Source organism: Cynocephalus volans, chromosome 2 (genome assembly GCF_027409185.1).
Source record: "Cynocephalus volans isolate mCynVol1 chromosome 2, mCynVol1.pri, whole genome shotgun sequence".
NCBI classification, from domain to species: domain Eukaryota; kingdom Metazoa; phylum Chordata; class Mammalia; order Dermoptera; family Cynocephalidae; genus Cynocephalus; species Cynocephalus volans.
In genome coordinates, this window is record NC_084461.1 from 123,516,120 (window position 1) to 123,537,519 (window position 21,400).

A 21,400-nucleotide genomic window follows, 5' to 3' on the forward strand; every position below is an offset into this window, starting at 1 on the left:
TTATTAGCTGATCCATATTACTTCTACGCACGCAGTGTTGCAGGATGGAGATGTGATAGCACACAAGGCTAGGAAAAGTTATCGTGCACTAAAAATCTTGTCAAACTTGGTAAAATTTCAAGAAAACTGTCTGAAAGGACATTTAATAGTTTTACATTTTGTCCTTGCATAGCGATTTATGAAAATTAACTCGTCCCTTTTACTCTCTCCTTCTCAGCCCAAGGACGCATAAATAATATTTATCAGGGTTTTGTCCTTAGTCACTTTCCCTCAAAGAGGCCCAGCTTCACCTACACTGCGTGGGAGGCTGGGCAGCAACCCCACGCTTCCTGTTAAAGATTCCTGGAGCTAGAGCCTGAACGTGGTCTAGCCTCTCTCTTCTTTAATTCTCTTCTTGCAGCCCCTCTCGGCCAGTGTCAGAAAGCCAAGGTGAGACCCTCCCGGGAGATGAAAGGCCTATTGCCTCCTGAGAGAGGGGAGGGAGGGGGCGTATGACTGGGTGGTAGCAGCAGCCGCAACGACTCTGAGAGCCCTAAGTTGGAGCTGGCGCTACAGGGTTCTACCCTTGCCAGAGCCTTGCCTGGGCCTTCTGAAGCCCTGCGAGGGATAAGTCCTCGGAGCACTCCGGGCAGTAGGTAGAGGAAGTGCGGGCAAAGAGGCCACAAACAGCCCCCTCCTCAGACACTTCCCTAGGCCTCGGCCGCGGGATGTTGACGCGCTAACGGCAGCGAGGGCGCGCTCACGAGCGACAAGGGGGTAGAAGGAGCGCGCTCAGCGGCCGACTCAGAGGCAACTGAAACGGAGGGACGCGAGAGCGAAGGGCCCGAGCCACGGAGGGGGCGGGAGGGTGGAGACCGCGGAGCGCGCGCTGACGTCGCCCGGAGTCACGCACGGAGCGCCGGGTTACGCGCCGACGTCTGGCTGCCACGACTTGCCGTCTGCGGCGGCGGCGGCGGCGGCGAGCGGATCCCGCAGGGGAAGGAGGAGGAGGAGGGGAGAGCCAAGGGGGCTGTGAGTGAGCGGGAGAAGCAGGGTTTTAGTCGGGCTTGCCCGCGGGACGGAGAACGAGCGAGAGTCGAGCCAGCCATCCGAGCCGCCTCCTCCTCCTCCCCTCGGGCGTCCCGCCCCCGCCTGCCAGCCGGCCCTCCTCCTCTCTCAGCCCGCAGAGCCCGAGTGAGGCGCAGCTCGGCTAGCGCCGCTGTCCAGGACAGGTGTGCGCGCGCGCCCTCCTCCCCTCCCCCCTTCCTCGCGCCTGCCTGGCGTCTGCCTCGCGCGCTCCCGCCCGCCCTCACCTGCGGCAGGACAGCGCCAGCCCGCCCGGGTAAGCCCCTCGCGACCTTCCGTGTAGCCCCTGCCACAGCTCGAGGTGCCACCCACCCCGTTCCCTCTAATTGCCCTCTCAGCCCAGGAATAATTATTGTACCATGGCAGAAATCCCCACACCCTCTCTCTCGGGGACCCAGGCAGTGCAGCAACGCCTCCCCCCACCCGCCTCTCCACCTCCGAAAAAGAACAAAATAACACCCCCCTTTAAAAAAAAAAAACAACAACAACAAAAAAAGCGACAAGACAATCCTACCTCCGCAGGCGCTGGAGACCACCAATAATGCTGTTTGCTTAGCAGTCCCTGAGCCCCATTTTCTCTGGCCACCTTCGACCCGGGGCCTGGGACAGACAGCGCGCTAGACGTGGCCGACGCTCCCTGCACAGCAACACTGAAAGGAGGGGAAAGGAAGGAAGGTTCTACAATGTAGGCTGTACTGCCAACCCTTCCTCTCCTATTCAAACCCTTTCTCTCCAAATGCATACACTGCCCAGGATGCGTTGTAAAACAAAACAAAACAAAAACCGTTGGTACTGACATCTCAGATGAAACCAGGCCCAAGGATGGGTGGCCCGAACAGGCATTTTTTACTGCCCCACAGCGCTAAGTCAGCTCAACAGCCTTCTCTGCCTTTGTCCGGGGGCAAAAGGAATGGATGTGAAGCTGGAGGGTCTTCCTTTAACGGACAGGGACCTCGGAGGTGAACTGTGATGTTTTTAGGGGGAGGGACCCCACAAATATCTGCCAAAAGCCTGAACTTGGGTAGAGTGAAGCCCAAAAGACCGGCTGGAGTAACTTTCTTTGGTTCGTAGCTGTCTACCGCTGAATAAATATCACCTTCATTTCCGCTGTCTCTGCGGGACTCTCTTGGGGGTTCTTATGCATTCTGATCTGGGCCCCTTACGTTTCTGTGGGGCCATGCGCTTTTGGGCAGCTTTTCGCAGCGGTGTCTATGCTTTTGTCTCGTGTCCTTGGAAGGGAGGTCCCAATGGTTTACAATAGGCTGGATTTGGTTTGGCATCTTTTGGTAGACTGTCAGAGGAGAAAGGAAATTTTTGGATTGCCCCAAGACCCCCACAGCCCCCGTCCAACTGACGTTTGCGAATCGCGGCTTTGGAAATTGGAGTGTTGACTAGAGTGTGGAGAGAGTTGCTGATTTCATTCCTTTGAGTACTAGTAAAACCATTTAAGTATCAGCCGGGAGAGAGAGAGCTATTGATATTTACATCGGTTCTGTTTGGACATTTTGGATACATAAAATGTCGGGTTCTCTAAATCTTATCGAATTCAGAATGTATGCTACGTGTAGTCAACTCTTCTGCAAATGCTTAAAATGAAAACATTTGGGAAATGCGAGGATTCTGTCACATGGGTTGTTCTCTTTAGATTTTAAATGTTTAATTCATAGCTGTAATCCTAAACATTAAAATAGCATTAAGAGGCATAATTTTCAAGAATAGATGATCTATGGAAACGCTGTTACTATTAGTCGTTTGTTGTTTGTTAAATGTTAAGATTTATTGAGAGTTTCCCTTAATTTTCCTGGTAGATAACCATGAGAAGAAATGGGCAATTTCTCCACTTTGAATATTTGCAGTACAACATTACAGTTAGTTTTAATGATTTGGGTACTGAAGAAAGTTGTCTGGTTTAAGGCTGGCATTTAACCTAAGCAGCACTTGAAAACACAAGTTCTAATATTCTTTTTTACTTTGGAAATGTGTGATTTTGTAAAATATTAATCAACATATTGTTTATGTTGGGAAATCTGTAATCAAAAGGGTTTACTACCCAAAGATGGATACTCTCTCTCCAAGTTTTATAAGTATATGTTGATTTTTCCTTTAAAAAACCAAAGCCGAATTAGATTATTTTAGAATTACCTGTAGTTCAAGCTGAGGAAAATTGAGGCTTTTTCCCTTCTTGTTCTGCCTAATGTCTGTTTCCTTGCGCACAATTTTTTGTTTGGTAAAAGTTTGTTGTATACATAGAGATAGTGGGATTAAAAATAAAGCAGACTCTATTCTCTTAAATGTTTGTATAGTCTTAATAAAAAGGCTCAAGAAATCCAGAGACGTTTATCAGATTTTTAAAATGTAAGCAAATTTTGAGGAGAAAGGGAATATTTTTGATTTTGTTCATTACCATGAATATTTTGCTGCATGTTAATTTGCTGCATATTATATTTCGTTTTCCCTTTGTCTTTACTACATTGTAATGAAATTATAAATTTAGGTTTACAACTATTTGTTTTAAGGTAATAAATTAAAACAGCTGGACACAAACAGGCTCATTTGCCAAGATTGTTTAGGTAATTAAGAAATCGCTGAAATCTTTTTAAATCCACAAAATTTTTAATGGGTTTTTAATGTTGCAATTCAAATATAACTAAAGTTTCAAACTTTTTGTTTTAAGACTTTTCTGCAATTTAATATTCATTCCTCCCAGACTGCCTTTTAAAGCTACTGTGCACTATAGCCTAAGGAAAGCTGTCTTTCACCTCCTATTCTGAGAAAAAAGCCCACACCTACAGGCTTATCTTGAAATTAACTCTTTTGTTTCAGTAGAGAATATATGCTAATTATCCAATTTATCATTGAATTATGTTGGAAAAGGCATTAATCTTATTTGCTTTTTAGACACATAACGTAAAGTAGGAGAGAAGCTGGAATTTAATGGAGAAATTTTAGGCATATATAGTGAATAGCATATCACAACTACCTATTTATGTGGAGAGATCCGGGTCTCAGTCATTTGCTGATTTGAGCTTAAAATTCCCAGTTTAAGTGTGCAAATGATATTTAACTTGTGTTCTGTTGAGAAAGTTCATCAGTTGCCTCTGCGCTGGGGAACTAAGACAGTCGCTTTTTCAGAAAATCAGGGCACTCTCAAACTCAAACCACTTCAGAAACCCCTGGACATAAATGTTTGGGATGGAGAGCAAGACATTTAGACTCCAGAGTTGGGCAGCAAGGTGGGCAGTTTGGAGCCCTAGTCTTCTGTCGGGGGGGTGGGGGGGTGTGTCACGGGGAGACAGCGATCATCAGCACGAACCGGCAGGCAGGCCCCCCTCATCGCAATCTCATTGTCCCTGTTGCTGCCTTACCTCTCGTTGGGGGGCAGGGGCTCAGTTGTTCAGCACGAGGTAAACCCTTGAGGAAGAGCAGCAGCCCTTCTAGATCGGACTTCACCAGATCTTTGCCTCAGTTTACAAGTGAGAGCATAATGCCCCACCCCATTCTGTGCAGAGACCCTGCCACTCAGTCTGCATCCCTGAAAGGGCTGGGGTCTATCCAGGGTCCTGATCGCTACCGTGCAAGCCTGGAAGAGCCACTGTTTCTTCACACGTGTATTTTTTGTGCAGTGGGAAGTGCTCCAAAAGTTCCTGTGTCTTCTCCCAACAGATTTGGGAACAGGGGAGGGAGTGCAGAAAAATCAGCACTGAAGGGGCCCTAGGCAGTTTTAGAGGTAGCCCCCAAATTAAGGAGAAGGTCTTTATAGGGCTGAAAGCCTGAGTTTCTTTCTCTCAGAGTGGGCCTCCCCTTCGGGTATCCATTCTAGGGACTAGTGGACATAGGTGGGTGGTTCTAAGGCTGGTTCACAGGACTGCCACAGTTTGCTCTTTGGTGGCCATCGTGCTTTCCTCTTTCATCCTCTTTAGTGGGAAGTAGCAAACTTTAACCCAGAGCTGAAGTAACTAATGCTGAGTAGAATGGGACTCGTACTAACAGAAAAAGGAAGCTGTGAATACCTAGCAGGCAGGTTTGCCCAGGAGGTGAAGGAATATATTGGGGGCTTTGAGGGCTCAGGCACCGACGGCTTATGCCCTAGACTGCTCTTGGTTTCTTGATTGCTAATCCTCTCTTTACCCTTCTCTCTTCCAGGAAGCTGGGCAACCATGTTCTCAGCTGTCTCTGGGGCTAAGAGTGAGGGAGGCAACTCTCCTGACTTTTGAGGGGGAGGGAGAGATGTTCAATAGAAATGGAACTCACAGATGGAATAGGCACACTCTTCTTAGTATGGAGATAGCAATCCATGCTTGAGAAAGCCAGGGGTAGGACTGCATGGTCTGTATCCTCCCAGACCCCTGCAGAAGATGATGAGGAGAATGTAGGGCCATTGGCGGGTGGGGGGTGGGGTCCCCTGGAGATAAGGCCTTAGCTTTCCCACCGCTGCCAGGGCTGCAGACTGCAGTGAGGGAGTATGAACTTTCACTACCTATCTGGGTGAAGGAAAATAGGCCCTAGATTATGCATCAGATCTAGGAATAGAGAAATCAATTATTTCTGAGCCCCTCTTTATTCCTAAGCTCCTTTCCGAGACCAGAGAAGACCCCCTTTAGTTATCACTGTACAAAGACTCGGGTTATTTAATGGTCAGTAACCTAGCTCGCATAAAAAGCAAGTGATCATTTCATGTATTACTTGAGGGGTAAAGGAGTGAGGGCTCTCCTTGACACATACAAGTTTCTGGGAGGAAGCATACACGGGGCAAGCGAACCTGCTTTAATGAATCCCGCCCGTAAGGAACTGCGTTTCCCAGGAAATTCCTGACATTTTTAGCTCATGAATTTCCGAAAGCCTGCGTGGTTTTCTCCTCCATTCTGGGTCCTTTCAGAGAGAAAGAAGAGTGGGCTAGGGTCAGACTGGTCAGCCGGCCGGGCCTGGTTCATCCGCAGAGCTGGCCGGCAACCCAGGCTAGGCTCAGCCTTGAGCAGGGTGCCCGCCCCCCCCAATCTCCGGAGGAGGAGGGAGAGGCAGGCAGACGTGGTCCCCAGGGGGGGCGGTTGCAGGTTTTTGAGTGAGTGTGGGGTTTCTTTTTGATTGTTGTTTGGGGGGAAGGGCAGAGCCGGCGGGAACAGGCACTGCGGGCACTCGGGCCCTGGTGTTGCTACTGTCCTCCGTTCGGCTCCCCCCACCGGTGAGTGCGCCCGCCCGCCCGACTGTGCGGGGCTGCGGTTGGGGGGAGGGGGAAGCGGGATCATCTGAGGCCAGAGCCGCTGCCGTGCGCGGGGAGGGGGAGCGGCGGGAGCCGAGGAGAGGAAGAGGGGAGGGACGGGCTAGGTGTCTACTGCTCCACGCCACTGCTGCCGGCGCCCCGTCCTCATTCCCAGGAGCCCCCTCTGAAGCTAAGGGTTACCACCGCACTACCTCTCCTTTTCCTCCCCTGCCTCCGTGGTCAGGGCTCTGCGGTAGGAGACAACCCAGTTGGGTGGCGGGAAGGCCTGTCTGGGTTTGGGTCTAGGTCTGGCTGAGGCTCGAATGGGAGGGGGTGGCCGTGACTCGGTGTCCCCTCTCTGCAGCGGGCTCTGCTGCACTGAGCAGGCCCCTCCCCCTAATCTTCTCTTTGGGGTCACTGGAAAGCAGAGCTCAGGCCCGTTCCCTGTGCTTAGTATGGCAGTCCCCTTCTCACCCTAGTCCCCCAACTCCCCGGGCCAGGCCAAGGCCGCCTAGGGTCTGGCCAACAGCGACAGCCACGGTGGTGGCGGTGGTGGCGGCAGCTGCGACGCTGCGCGTCCCACTCCCTCCTCCCGCCCAGCCAGGGGTGTAAGGTGAGGGTCGGTGGGTGGGCGCCGCCTGGCGGGCGGGCGGGGGGCTAGCATTGCGGAGGGGGCACAGGTCACGTGCCGGCGGGCGGGTGGGCGCGTACAGTAGGACGCCCTGCTACTGTACTGGGGAGTCAGTGCCCTGTTACCGGGTCTCGTCTGTCTCGTCTCTCCCGCAGATCTCGCGAGAGTGGCTGACTGGCTGTGGGGGTTGCGGCGGCGGCAGCAGGCGGAGCCGGGGAGGGAAAGCAGCGGCGGCTGAGGCGACTGAGGCGGCGGGCGGAGCGGCAGGCGGCGGCGGCGCGGCAGCGGAGCGCAGCATCATGGCGGACCGAGACAGCGGCAGCGAGCAGGGTGGTGCGGCGCTGGGCTCGGGCGGCTCCCTGGGGCACCCGGGCTCGGGCTCAGGCTCCGGCGGGGGCGGTGGTGGCGGCGGGGGCGGCGGCGGCAGTGGCGGCGGCGGCGGAGGGGCCCCGGGGGGGCTGCAGCACGAGACGCAGGAGCTGGCCTCCAAACGGGTGGACATCCAGAACAAGCGCTTTTACCTGGACGTGAAGCAGAACGCCAAGGGTCGCTTCTTGAAGATCGCTGAGGTGGGCGCGGGCGGCAACAAGAGCCGCCTCACTCTCTCTATGTCAGTGGCCGTGGAGTTCCGCGACTACCTGGGCGACTTCATCGAGCACTACGCGCAGCTGGGCCCCAGCCAGCCGCCCGACCTGGCCCAGGCGCAGGACGAGCCGCGCCGGGCGCTCAAGAGCGAGTTCCTGGTGCGCGAGAACCGCAAGTACTACATGGATCTCAAGGAGAACCAGCGTGGCCGCTTCCTGCGCATCCGCCAGACGGTCAACCGGGGGCCCGGCCTGGGCTCCACGCAGGGCCAGACCATTGCGCTGCCCGCGCAGGGGCTCATCGAGTTCCGTGACGCTCTGGCCAAGCTCATCGACGACTATGGAGTGGAGGAGGAGCCGGCCGAGCTGCCCGAGGGCACCTCCTTGACTGTGGACAACAAGCGCTTCTTTTTTGACGTGGGCTCCAACAAGTATGGTGTGTTTATGCGAGTGAGCGAGGTGAAGCCCACCTACCGCAACTCCATCACCGTGCCCTACAAGGTGTGGGCCAAGTTTGGACATACCTTCTGCAAGTACTCGGAGGAGATGAAGAAGATTCAAGAGAAGCAGAGGGAGAAGCGGGCTGCTTGTGAGCAACTCCACCAGCAGCAGCAGCAGCAGCAGGAGGAGACCGCCGCTGCGACTCTGCTACTGCAGGGTGAGGAAGAGGGGGAAGAAGATTGATCAAACTGAATGGAAACCCCCCCCCGCACATGCATACACACACATACTACACACACACACACAGCCACACAGAGAAAATATACTGTAAAGAAAGAGAGAAAATAAAAAGTTAAAAAGTTAAAAAAAAAAAAAAAACTTAACTCCAAGGGAGCACCACCCACAGAACCTCCACCAACTGACAGTTTCTCTTCTTGACTTGCCACCCATCGCTGGATGTTGTCCACTTTATCCACCATATAAAACAGTAAGCAGCTGCTAAAAACAAAAAACAAAACAAAAAAAATACAAAAAGTAATAACATTATATGAACTGTGTTTCCTACTTGATTAAAAAATATAAAGAACTGAGTGTTTATTTCCCTAATTAACCAAGAACTTTTGTACACGTTTAAGCTATTATTATTAAAAGTGTTTGCAAAATGGTCAAGATTATAATATTGCTGAATTATATAAAAGTCCTTTTCATGTTGAGCTAACATTTGACTTTAGCACAAAAAAGAGATATTTTAGAACACGTAAAATAATATTTTTAGTTTTTCTCATTTTGTTACCAAATTTCAAACCTTACATGGAGGTTATTATAGTATATTTGACACCCTATATACCTGTGATTAGAGATGTGTATATATATATGAGGGCTAGGCATGCTGTGTGTCTGAGCTTTGTCTAAATGTTATGCAGAAGTTTGTAGAGTTAAAGGTACGTAGGTTTAATTCATGCAAGGTAAACAATAAGTGCTCTCTTTTATACAATATGCATTGCATCTGGACCTTAAACATATAAAAAATGGTCAGTGAAACTTCTGTGAACATGAAGAAATTATTAAAAAAGGCATTTAAATGAAATTTGCTAAGTTGTGATTTTTATGGTTGGAACCAAAGTTATTCAAATAGTAAAAGGAAAAAGAGAAAGAAAGAAAAAAGGAAATCTCCCATAATATTTTTTCTGCATCTGTTTGCTTTGAGTAGGTGTTTTGTCATTATTGTGTATATGAGATGTACTTGTATTGTTCATAATATATTTTTTTTATTATGTGTAGAAAGATTTTAAAAACTAACGTGCAGCAATTTCCAGTGAACCTGTACTTGGACATCAGGTAGTGAGTCTATTTGTGGTCACTAGCACTGTCTCCTAAACTTGTAAGAGGTCTGAAGCTATCATTTCATTTTTGCCAGTGCTATTAACTTATGTAGACCTGTTAAAAAGCAGAGCAACCCAATTATAGTTATCCTACTGAGCCATGGATTCTGAGTTTCGTTTTAAAAGTGAAAGCCAAGTTGGTGTATGTAAAGGATTTCCATGTAGCTGTGGTGCTAGTTATTACTGGCTACATTATATGCTAAGTATATTTGTGTTTCCCAAGTGTACAAGCCTTCTATTAAAAGTATGTTCTATAACTCATATATTCAAGGTGTAGGGTATGAAAATGCAAAGCTTAGGAGAGCACTTTTCCAAGCTGGTGTCCTCCAAACTGAAATTGTTTGTAACGACAGTCTTTCACAGGTTTTCATTTAAAGATGTTTGTGTGCTTTTAATTGACAACTAACTTCTTGCTGCTGTATAGTAAAATATTAATATATTTTTATCATTAAACTGCTGCATGACTATCATCTTTGAGTGAAGAGAAAATGTTATAAAAAAAAAAAAGATGCCTTAAACAGTACATTTTGGTTTGGAATTCTGTAGAAAGTATTTTGGTAAAAAAAAAAAAAAAAATTAAAAAAAAAAGGATCTTGTCTTGTCTGACAGAGAGAGTTCTGGAGATGGAATTGTTTCTTGGCAAATCCAGCCATATAGATCTAACTGCTGTATGTAGAAGACACCACCTGTAGGAGCAGGAAGGTATCAGTGCTTCTCACTTTGTAAAGCATTGGCCTAGGAAGGCAAAACAGTTGTCTTTTTGAAGGATTTTTTTTTTCCTGCTGGTTCTTTGGGTTTTGATTTGACATTTTTAAGCTCCCTGGTTGAGTGTGTTGTCTTTGTTTTTGAGAACTACTGTATGTGTTGAATAACAAGCTATTTTCATTGTACTGTGCATTTTCCCATTAAATTGTTTGCTTTTAATATTCATACAGTGTTAAATATGAGGTGACCGTACAGTAGTTAGGAGTTTCTTTACTTACGAAATCACTGGAAATGATTAAATTGCTTTCCCCTTCCCCCAGGTGCATTTTTCTTATTTCCATATAGTAAAGTTGAGCTTTTACAGTGCATAATGTGACATTTGGAATGCTTATCAACTGCATGTAAACATTAATAACCTGCACTTTTTTGTCTTAAGGTTTGTTGAGCTGTTTTGTTCACTGTACTTTAACTGTGATATGGAAAAGACTGCATTCTCTGTGCTATTACTAATTAGGAAAGAGAATTGCTTTGATTTTGTCTCTTGTTTACTATAGCTTCTTAAAATTAAGTCTTGTACTACAGGTTGTTGGAGTACTCCTAGATCAGTGTTTAATAGTAGCCAGCAATAAGTAGTGCAAGTCAACAAAAACACAACAAACTTAGGCAAAGTGTCCTTTCTTTGAGATGTGAGTTCTTTTATAAGGTTTTCTTTAGGTCAGTTACCTAAAGTGAAGCCTTTCTTACCTATAGACTTCAGATTCTGCTTGGAATCCTACCGGATCAAGAAGCACATGTATTGTGCAATTGTCTTTACACTATAACAGTTTAACACAATCTTACTCAAATTTTGAAACCAGTGTCAGTGGATTTAAAAAATCCACATGCAGATCTTTTAAGACTTAAGAAGTGATCATAGAAAAGACTAAGTGACTGTAAAAGATGCTCCTTTTTAAGCATCTCACTTTACCTCCCCAAGCACCCTCCCAACCTTCCCTTCTGCCCTCTCCTGTTTCATCCTTCCTCTACTCTCCATCCCCACCTCCCAGGTGCTCGGTACTTTACCAAGGTTCTATATCTCAGTGTTTTATGTTAGAGTTTTTCCTTATTTTAATTTTACTAGTTGGTAAGCCCTGTTTGTGCTGAAACGAAAAAGGAAATGGTATATTTGACCATATGTGTTATTCATAGAAGACAGTATGATCAAATGTGCCAAAACCAAGAAAACAAAACTTAATTCCTGACATGTATGCCTTATTTTTATTGATCTGCTTTGTCTTACAATTAAGGTCCAAGAGCTTGGTTAAACTATATTATTTGCCTAAGTATAAAAGAAAACTTGAAATGCATTGCAATATTAACGGTTTAAAATGAGAGACATTGTCAAGTAATTTAATCCAGAGATCAGCCACCAGATTTGAAATGCTCCTCTGTGTGTGTGTGTGTGTGTGTGTGTGTGTGTGTGTGTGTGTGTGTTTGGTGTTTGTTTTTATTTTTCTTTTAAAATCACCAAATTTTTTAAAGCTACTTTTTATTTGTGCCTCCTATTTATCATGCTGATGTTAGAAGCAGCAGTCATCCAGCCACAGAGGGAGCTAAAGTTAACTAACCAGAACTGTAGGAATCATTATACATGCCTTTGACAACAAAGGAAGTTCATAAGAAAAGCCATGTCGGCTTTTCCTCTACTAGATACAGATTGGAGGTAGATGAATATTTGCCAAATGGAGAAAAAGACAACGCAAGTCAGGAAAGACAAACTGTTTTCCAGCTTCTCAAAAGCCATGGAGAGTAGAAACCAAAATCGACAGGGAAATAAAAAACCTTGAAAGTCTCGCTTTCTAGTTGTCCCATGCAGGGGTTGAAATCTGAATCAAGGTGGAAAGTATATCAATATTTTTTTTTAGGCCTTCACGTCTAGAGATGGATAACTATTCCAATTTGATTTTTCAGGTAATGGAGAAAGCTGCTAGTAATTTTAACCCCTGCCTAAAGAAGACAGATAATTTCATTTGGGAGCAAATACTTATTGCCTTGAAAAATAGTGCTGTAATAGCCTATGATAATTAGTCATAGAATAACCTTTATCCCTTTCAAACTATGCAAATTAATAAATAAGTGTAAATTAGGATTCAATTAAAGATAGTTGATTATATTGCAATCAGATGGCATTCATAAACTTAACTGGAGCATATACAAATAAAATTTATTAGTATAAGAGTTTTGTATGATAACAGAGAAGTATAATTTAGCTACCTATTCTAAAAATGGTGAATATTATTAATATTGTATAATAGGATTGGGAAGACTGCCTCCTTTTTGAAGAGAGAGATTAAGGATTTTTATAATTGTTTTTCATCAAATTTTAATATTTTTGTCAAATTTTTAGGTATTTAATTTGTAAAAGTTTGCTTTGTACTGGCATACAGAAAATAGGGTATTGATTTTAAACTTTTTGAAGCCAAGTGATCAAGTACATTTGTAATAAAAGTCAATGGATCTATATCAGTTGTACTCACTGTTTTCATTTCTTATTAATATAGGGATGCTGTACTTTTTCTGCAGAAAAACTGAACTAAATTTGGGTGGAAGGGAGGGGAAAAGATAAATCTATTGATAATGATAATCTGGGTGGTTATCATGCCCAAGCACATTATATCATCTTTAAGTCAATTAAGATTTGGTATATTTAAAAAGATGCTATATCAACTTTTTTCTTCCTGTTTTCTTATGGAAATTGATGTTTGGGGGGATTATCTCATTCATTTTTATTTCTGTGCTTTAACATTTTGTGTTTTGGCACTGTTGAAACTTTCTAAAATAACACATTTTTCTTTTAAGACATTTTGGGTTACCTCCCAGCCATGATGACCCCACTATGGGCATGATTATTTTTATCTCCCACGTATCGTTCATCCAATATTCCCACTCATTTTTTCATGTTACACACACTAACACATTTCCAGATGATTTTAGAATGGGGCTTTCTGAAATTGTTGCTCTGGTAGCTTTCATAGCTTAAATTCATTTTATTTTATATGTGAAAATACTTATAAGATTTTCTTCCCCATAAAAAGTGAGATACCAAATCTAATGACTTTTTTCCCCCCCCCGTTTTCAAAGTTTTTAAATATCAGAATGAGATCTTGCTTTCTATGTAAGGGGGTGCTAAAACAAGGGCATTTTTAGCAACAGGTTTGGAACAGTTGGTGACAACTCTGAGTATAACATGGTTATCCTTAAATTTGAATATCTTAAAAATTGGGAGATATATATACTTGTATACTTCTCCATGAGAGTGAATAAATAGGAGAATTTATTGGAATTGCTTAAGCAAATAAGTTCACCAAAGTTATTTGTGCAAAGTTGTCAAAGTTTATCAATTTTTGAATCATACATTACAATATTTCCGTTTTCTTCATTGCATGTTAACCTAGTTTAGACCATTCATAATGAAGTATTATATAAAACTAAAGTGATCACTGCTGTTAAAATTATTGTTTTCACCTAGCAGCATTAATTACTATAGAGTCTTCTTTGCAGAATTGGCAATATGCTTTTAAGAAAAGCTGATTTTAATATTTGAGAAGTTAAACAAAACCTAAATTTAAGGCCTAGGCCATTTGACAGACTCTTTTTTGAACAGAAATTTCATTACTATGGGTTAAGTGAAGATAATCTAAGCTAGCATTAGCATGAGTCAAGTAGAATTTCATGATGTGAGAACAACCAGATGAAAAGTGAAAAATATGATTGGTTCCAAGCCTGCAGTTTGTCAGCTTTCATCTGCTAAATTGAGTACCAAGTTTTGATGTTGAATGGTCTAGGCAATTTACGTCTTTAGGAAAGTTGAGTATGGCAAAGGTCATTTGTTAAAACGTTTTTCTTAAGAATTTTATAGCAGCTCATTCATTTTCATTTTGTCCCCATATTACATTTGGTATTTATTGTTTTCTTTTTTTTTTCTTTCTGACGTCCTTTGCATTTGTGGAAAATTGTCTCGTCGACACAGGTAGAAACATGGTGGTGATCCTCTTTGTAGAATAAAGTTGCTTTTTACAGACCAGAAGTATTTTACTCATTTGGGATTTGCAAGGTTTTTGCATTTTCATGAATACATACTTTGTTTTGATGGTTATTTGTGATTTGCTTACAAATTAAATTTTTGTAGCATTTTGCAGGAAAAAAATTTAAGCTAAAGAGTTTAATTTTCTTGATTTAGGGTCCATTTTAATAATTCAAGAGGCCTCCAAGTTCAAGGACTAAGCCCTTATATTCTCAAATTGTGAAAAATATGGAAATACTCTTGTTAGTATGTGTTTTGGTCTAAGATGGATTAACACAGAAGGATCCTAGGAAGATTTAAGAAAAGATGTCCTTATCATGAAGTGACAGTTAAAGTTATGGGACAGGTGACTTACCTGTTCACCCTTACTGGCTCAAACGGTGATGGCTATCAGCTAATGACTTATTCAGATACATGTTGAGGTTGGATCAAACTCTCATTCACCTTGAGTGGATTGGCAATTTCCAGTGCAGATAGTTGTTGTTGGCACTTGACCTACCTTCTACCTGTATACATCTGGCACCTTCTCTTTCCTATCCTTTTTTTCCTTGTTTCTCTCTCCTTTCCTTCTTTGTTGTTCTTGCCATAGGCCTGCCAGTGGCACTCAAGCTTACCCACTTCAGAGAGAAGAGATTGCTCACTCCTGCCTTAGAACATAGCTAACTGATGATCCAAAAGATTTCTGTATTATGAGGTAGTTGGGCAGTTTTTTTGACTGCTGTTTTCCCCATAGTCTTAAGTTGGCAATTTGAAGGGCATCTAAATTAATGTTAAGACATTTGTGATTGAAGAGAGTAAGAAGTATGTGTATTTTGGGTAAGTTTCTGGGAACTAAGACTTACAGATTTGGAAATTTGAGAGCAGAAAGGGGAGAGCTGTTTAATGTGTTTGTAAATGGGGGTGTGAGGTATATAAGAGAGTGGTTTGGAGGTAAAGTGGGAGGAATTTTTATTGGAGGTAGAAAAAGTTACTAAGATGGAGTCTGAATGAGAGTTGTTTGCTAAGGACAATGAAGTGGATTTTCACTAAGGAAGTTTCTTTCAATAAATCCAGAGAAAATGGGTCCCTCGGTTATGAGAAAACTGTTGGTCTGTAGCTAGCTTATGATGATGATGATGATGATATATTATACAAATCTTTCATGTGCAGAGTGTTTGCTTTTCTGGGACAAATTAAGTAGCACAATTGTGGAATGGCAGCTTTCTGGTCAAGGCAAGTTAGTCCTGGGGACTTATTATTTTGAGAAGAAGAAAAGAAAATTTCAAACTTTTTTTCAGTTATCATTTCTAAAGTTTCAGAAATACTTATCATACAGACTATCTGTTGTCTTGGATTCTCGTTACTGTGTAGTTTTCCTTTACTTTTAAGAATGATCCTTAGATCAAATTATTTGATTTTGTAGTCCACAAAGATCCATATTATTCCTTACTTTTACAGAACTTTAAGCCTTTGGTCCACATAAATTTCTTAGAAGACAACCATAAACCTGGTAGAAACACTACATTGAAACTAAATATCTTTTCTGTTTCTTTTATAGTTGCAATCCTAGCAACCGTTTCACATTGTGGACCTTATGAGACATCAATAATACTGTATTTCTGAAATTAGACAACATACCCCCTAAACTCATATTTCTGTTTGTTTTCCCACTTTCTCACTTACTTTAAAATTGTAGAATTCCCAAGAATTCAGTGGTGGAAAATGTTAATAATATAATTTAGTACAAGTTGGAGATTCTTGTGTCCTTTGTTGGTGAGTTGATAGTGTTTGGATTTATGTTCTCATTCTCCCAGTAGTGTTTTAAATTATTTGATAAGGAATTGATATAATATTTGTTTTTGAAGTAACATAATTCAGTATATTTGGATTAACTCTTTGTTGTCAAATTTAGTATGGATTTATTCCCAGTGATTTTGACAGATTTCTTTCAAGCTTCATTTTACTCAAATCTCTACACATTAGTGATAAAATCTCTTTAAAAATAGCCAAAAAAAAAAGAGGTTCTGATTTTGAACTTGGAAGATAATTTTTATTTCATACAAATATCAAGTTCATTAGTAATAGCAGTATTATTTATAGTATACCTTATTCTGTAGAGTTGGCACTTAGTATAATCTTCACGTTTTACTGTGTGTCAGATACTATAAACTTGTTTAAGTCAGTGCAGAGCCTTCTTAAATAACCCCTCCCTTAGGAATAATTTAAAAAGAAGTGAATTCTCAAACCTGTGTTAAAAACCAGTGATTGAAATGATTGTGAGACAAGTCATTGAAAGGCTTCCTTGAGTCAAGTCAGTGGAGATAAATGATAGCCCGTTTCTATGCTGCATACAGTTGTTAGAGTTTACAAAGTTGTCAATATGTAAAAGTGAAAAAGCAGGAAAGACTATGTAAAGTTGCCTATAAAATTTCTAATTTTCATTATTTGCACTATTTATCTTTGCACTTGATTTTTTGAAAGTTAAGACTAGTCACTTTCACTTTTGTTTCTAGTCTTTTCTAATTTCTTGCAGAATTATGTTTTCAATATCCCACCCAAAGCAAAACTTATATGCAATTAAATATGCTTTATAAGACCAAGAAAATATTTCTTAGTGTTAGCTATGTAAAACAAAAATTTGTTTTGATAAGATTTTTAATATGGGCTTTTATTTGCCAATAAAATCCTTTGTAAATGTGAGCTTTATTAAACTGTTTAAATAGACAAAGTGAAAGCTTAGGATAGAAAATGTTTGTGTGTGTGTGTGTGTGTGTGTGTGTATGTGTGTGTGTGTGTATTAAATGATGTCTTTGAGATTCAACTTCCAGCCTGAGATGGCCTGTTTGGAGTGTTGATCTGTTTTCACTGAAGTCAGTGAGATCTGAGTCTAACTGGATACATGCTCAAAAAGCTGGAAGTGAAGTGGGTGGCAAATGGCAGCTCCCTCTTTCATGTAGTTTTCCATAATGTTCATATAGTTTCCTCGTGGTCCATGTGATATAACTGGTATTGGAATAATAATATTGAATGAATATTCCTTTTTGGAATTCAGAGTTGACTCACTTTTTGAGATGGGAGGGCAGCAAGGGGTAAGAGACTTTATTTTAACCAGAGGCAGTCTTATAACCTCAAAGATGTGCTCTAAAAAAATAAAAACAAAAAGTGTACCTGTGAACATATTTTTTGTCTTAGTGAGATTATGCAACACAATTGGTGTTCAGAATTGCAAAAAAAAAAAAAAAAAAAAAAAAACTGACAGTTTTGTCAATAAAACAGAGATGTGTTTTTGACTAAAATTATTTTTTAGAATTATTTAATAATTTTATCTTATATCCCCCTTTTCAAAGCTTTTTATGCACTTCATACTTAAAACCAACAAGTGAGAGGCCTCTTTTCAGATCTGGTTTATTTTTGGAATGCCTGAGTGTGTTTCTGAATGGGGGTGGTGTTGGTGGTTTAATTCTTGACATGCTCTTCTCAGCATGTTTTGCTAGTCATTCTGGATCTTATGTTTGCAAATTCTGCTGAAAATTTAGTGATGTATTCGAAATGAGAAAGTCCTCTATGTTGTAGTGTGAATGTTTGTGGCCAAATTCTATTGTGGAACCTTGTGGCTTTGTTTTTAATTTGGGTAGAAAGTTTAACTTCCGTTGTTCAGATTTTAGGTTTATCTCATGGAATTGTGCCAGGTAGTTGTCTAAATATGGACCAATTTTGGGAAATGAAGGTTAGCAAATGTGTATTTGACTCTAGATAATCCTTTACTCAAACTCATAAATTAAAGGCTCATAGCATTAGAGTTATCTAAGTTTTATGTTGTCACATCTTTAAATGTGGATGATGTTCAGCATTTTATCTATGAATTTCCTTTAGGAAAAGAGAGAAATTTAGTTTCCAAACCTTTTCTTGGAGACTAAATTTACCACATATGGAAAATGAAACAATTTTAGTGGTTTTGATTTTTTTCTAATGGAGTTTAACCAGCTTAATTATTTTTCCCATTTTGAAGCACTTATTTTCCAAATGTGAATAAAGAGAAAAGACCAGCAATTGGGCCCTTCTTTTTCTTTTCTTCCTTTTTTCTTTTTTTTGAGGCCATTTTTAGTTTAATGCCCCCATTTCCCAATCCTGGTATAAAATGAATTACGGGTATCCCTCTAAGTCCCTGTAACCCTTTTTGGGGATCACATATACCTTTGATAACCTGATGAAAGTGATGAACCCTCTCCCCAGAAAAAAAAAAATGCACATATACACATAATTTTGCATACAACCTCAAGGGCATCACACATCTTCTGAAACCCAAGTTAAGGATCTCTGCTCTAAATAAATTCTAGAAGGAGTTTTAATGCAAGTAATTGATAAAATCAAGAGCTAAGTATTAGTTTAAAACATCTCAGATTGGAATTATTGTAAGATGGTGGCCCCTACTAGCAAAACGTGACACTGCAACTGACTTTGTTAGACATTATAACATCCAGACAGAAGGGAAAAAGAAGCAAAGTTCTGAGAGCTATTTATAAGGAGTCAGGGCATCTCTAGATGTGGGAGCCATTCCTGGTTCAAGGCAGGGGTCAGGATGCCTGACAACTTCTAGCAGGGTAGAGTCTGATAAACCACAATGCTCAGGATGCCAAGGGGTTAGCCATTATCTTAACCCCTTTCTCACCAAAAGATTTTAGTTTTGTCTATTGGGAAACAAGATGTCACTAGGGAAAAAAAAGATTTGCCTTACACCTTTGCTGGAACACATCAGTTTGGTGATGTACGGGACACTAGAATTATTTTTGAGAAGGTGCATAAAACCAAAGTAAATTATTCTCTATGTAGAACATTATTTACTAGTAACATTTGTTTGGGTGTATTAGCTTTGACAAGTTTTACCAGTAAATATTGGTTTTATTTAAAACTGGGAATCCAGTTTATAAATAGTATAGTTGATATATCTGTTCTTTCCCCCATGTAAAGAATAGTTTAAAAATTTGTGCATACTTTTTGCTTTTCTCTCTTGATGCCATGGGGCGGGTTGGGGTGTGGGGGGGGAGATCTCAGTCAACAACTGACAAAATGTCTTCTTCAAATTAAAAAATTGAGAAGCAGCACTTTAACTCTACACCATTTTAGTGCATGTATTAGTTTTAATAATGATTTTTGGTGCATGCCTTTGGGCTTTATTCAAAAGTGTACAATAGGAAAGTATATTTCCTTTCTTAGAAAGGAGATGTTTTTCTACTTTGCAACATGTGATTACAAAAAAATCTTCCTCTGTGGGAAGATTAACCATGTACTGAACTACTGAAAAGTATATATTTTTAGATATACAGAAGGAATCTACATGGAGCAGCATTCAGACCTATATAGAAGTCATAGCATTCTGTATAGGACCAAAAAGGAAGTAACATTAAACACTTAAACAGACTTTGTTGGGTAGAAATACCTTTAGATCTTGCATTGACTTCCAAAACGAAAATGCCACAGAAGTTTGCTGAAAACTTTTGTTGCCTGAATTTTCTCTGTCAGTGTATTTAGCCCAAATACAATAGCTTTGGGTTAGCACATACATAAGAATCAAAAAAAACAAAGCCAACTAAATATATCAGTCTGGTTTGCCAATCCAGCTTGACTGAAATAAGTAAACTAATCACTTGTAACATGAAAAACTGTCCAACTCCTCTAAGGTTTTGACAAAATAACTTTGGCTTGATGTGGGAAGACTCCCACTTTGATTTCTGACCTGACAGTGAAGATTCATGCTTGACATGATTTCAAACCTGACAGTGTCTGTTTAAGGAGCTATGGTACAGTTTGCTAATTCAATCCCAGATACCTGTTGATTACCTGTGAGATCTAGAGTCCAAAGTAGCCAGCAGCCGTATCCCTGAGTGCTCTGTGCCCATCAGATAAAGTAAGCAGGGTTGGGACAGGTTACAGCTCGGATGATTGATTGACCTCAGGTACTATAGACAGCCCCAGATTCAAGAATTGTATCTGCTTTCTTAGGAGTCATCATTGAACTAATGTCCCACACTGTGTTACTTACCGTAGATGCTCTTTCTTAGAGGAGGCCCAGAGCACACATCCTAATAGCTTGTGGTACTCAGAGAGGGGGTGCTAACTCTGATGCCCTGGCCAAATTCCAGTTTAGGGATGTGGGTCTTCTTGTCATTCTAATTGGAAATGTGCATCACTTCCCATTTTCCTCTTGATCGCAGTGCAAACTATTACTAGTTGGTTTCTTTGCCTGGTCCCAAGTCTCTAAGATGCTGGTGTGTATTATATGGGCCAAGTTCATGTCTTATCCTAATGCACAAGAGTTGAGAAATGGGTGAGCTTCGTGTCAGAGTGCACTGTGATTGGAAGATGGACTCTTGTGATGCTGGGGGGATGAAATTGGCCCTCATTAAGCATAATTTGGGGAATGTGCACTGGACGGAGGTTCCAGCCATGAGGTGTGAGCTGAAACCAATTTTCCCTCTTTTCTTATAGCATGTTGAGAAAGTCTGTTGGGTTTTCAGCAGTCAGGGAAGGCCGGAGTTCTGCTTTAATCTGGGTAACTGAGGCTGGTTTGAGCAAGACTTCGGTTAATTAACTGGGTTCTCAGATGCCACAGACTCCGTGAGAAGTCACCATTATTTTCAATGGTTGTGATAGAATTTCCCCCTAGTAGCCATTATTTTAAGATTATATTGCAGAGTAGCTTTATTTTGAGCTTTTGTGTATACACAATCCCAAACTGGAAGAAATTTTAAAAAAAGAAATCCTGCTGTGAAAGGTATATATTACTCTAGATTTTTCTTACTGTAAATATTGTAAGATTGTAATACTGTCGATATTTTATTAACCAACAAATGTTAATCTATGTGAATTCAGACTTATTTTAAATGTGCTTTTTATTTACTGTGTGTGGTCCCTGTTGCTGACAGTATTAAGTTATATTCTGATGTAAAATTAACTTTATTAAAGAATGTAAACATTAATGTTTCCTTATGGGAAAACAAATAAAGTATAAAGAAGACAATTCTTTTCATTGAAATATACTGTGTATTTACACTTGCTAGACCCAGCACCACTTATAAATTTAGTTCACTGTTCAGAATTTTAGTTAACACAGCTGACATGGTTGTGCTCTGTTTGAAAGTCTTAAGAGTAGTATTGGAATATAGACAATTTGTATTTGTCTGCTGTGAATCATAATCCTGAAATTTATAATCAAGTTTGTAAAATTTTTATAGTAAAACATTTTAATGACAATTTGAAAAATTATCTTCTCTAAAGAATGGTCAAAACAATTTCCTTTCAGAAATAGAATTGTTCTTTAACATCTTTCCAAAATGACTTTGGTTAAATGGACCA

At 41.3% G+C, this 21,400-nt stretch overlaps 1 protein-coding gene across 2 annotated transcripts; it reads left to right on the forward strand.

The window, feature by feature from the left end:
• The first annotated feature begins 348 nt into the window (after positions 1–348).
• On the forward strand, positions 349–9,005 carry PURA (purine rich element binding protein A). 2 transcript variants are annotated; one of them, XM_063087100.1, is made up of 2 exons: positions 349–429; positions 7,049–9,005. In XM_063087100.1, exon 2 carries the CDS (start codon positions 7,193–7,195, stop codon positions 8,159–8,161), a length of 969 nt encoding a protein of 322 aa, XP_062943170.1. In that variant the 5' UTR covers positions 349–429; positions 7,049–7,192; the 3' UTR covers positions 8,162–9,005. The 2 variants fall into 2 exon arrangements, with proteins under 2 accessions (XP_062943170.1, XP_062943169.1); XM_063087099.1 differs by lacking the exon at positions 349–429 and adding an exon at positions 920–1,321.
• Positions 9,006–21,400: the final 12,395 nt, after the last annotated feature.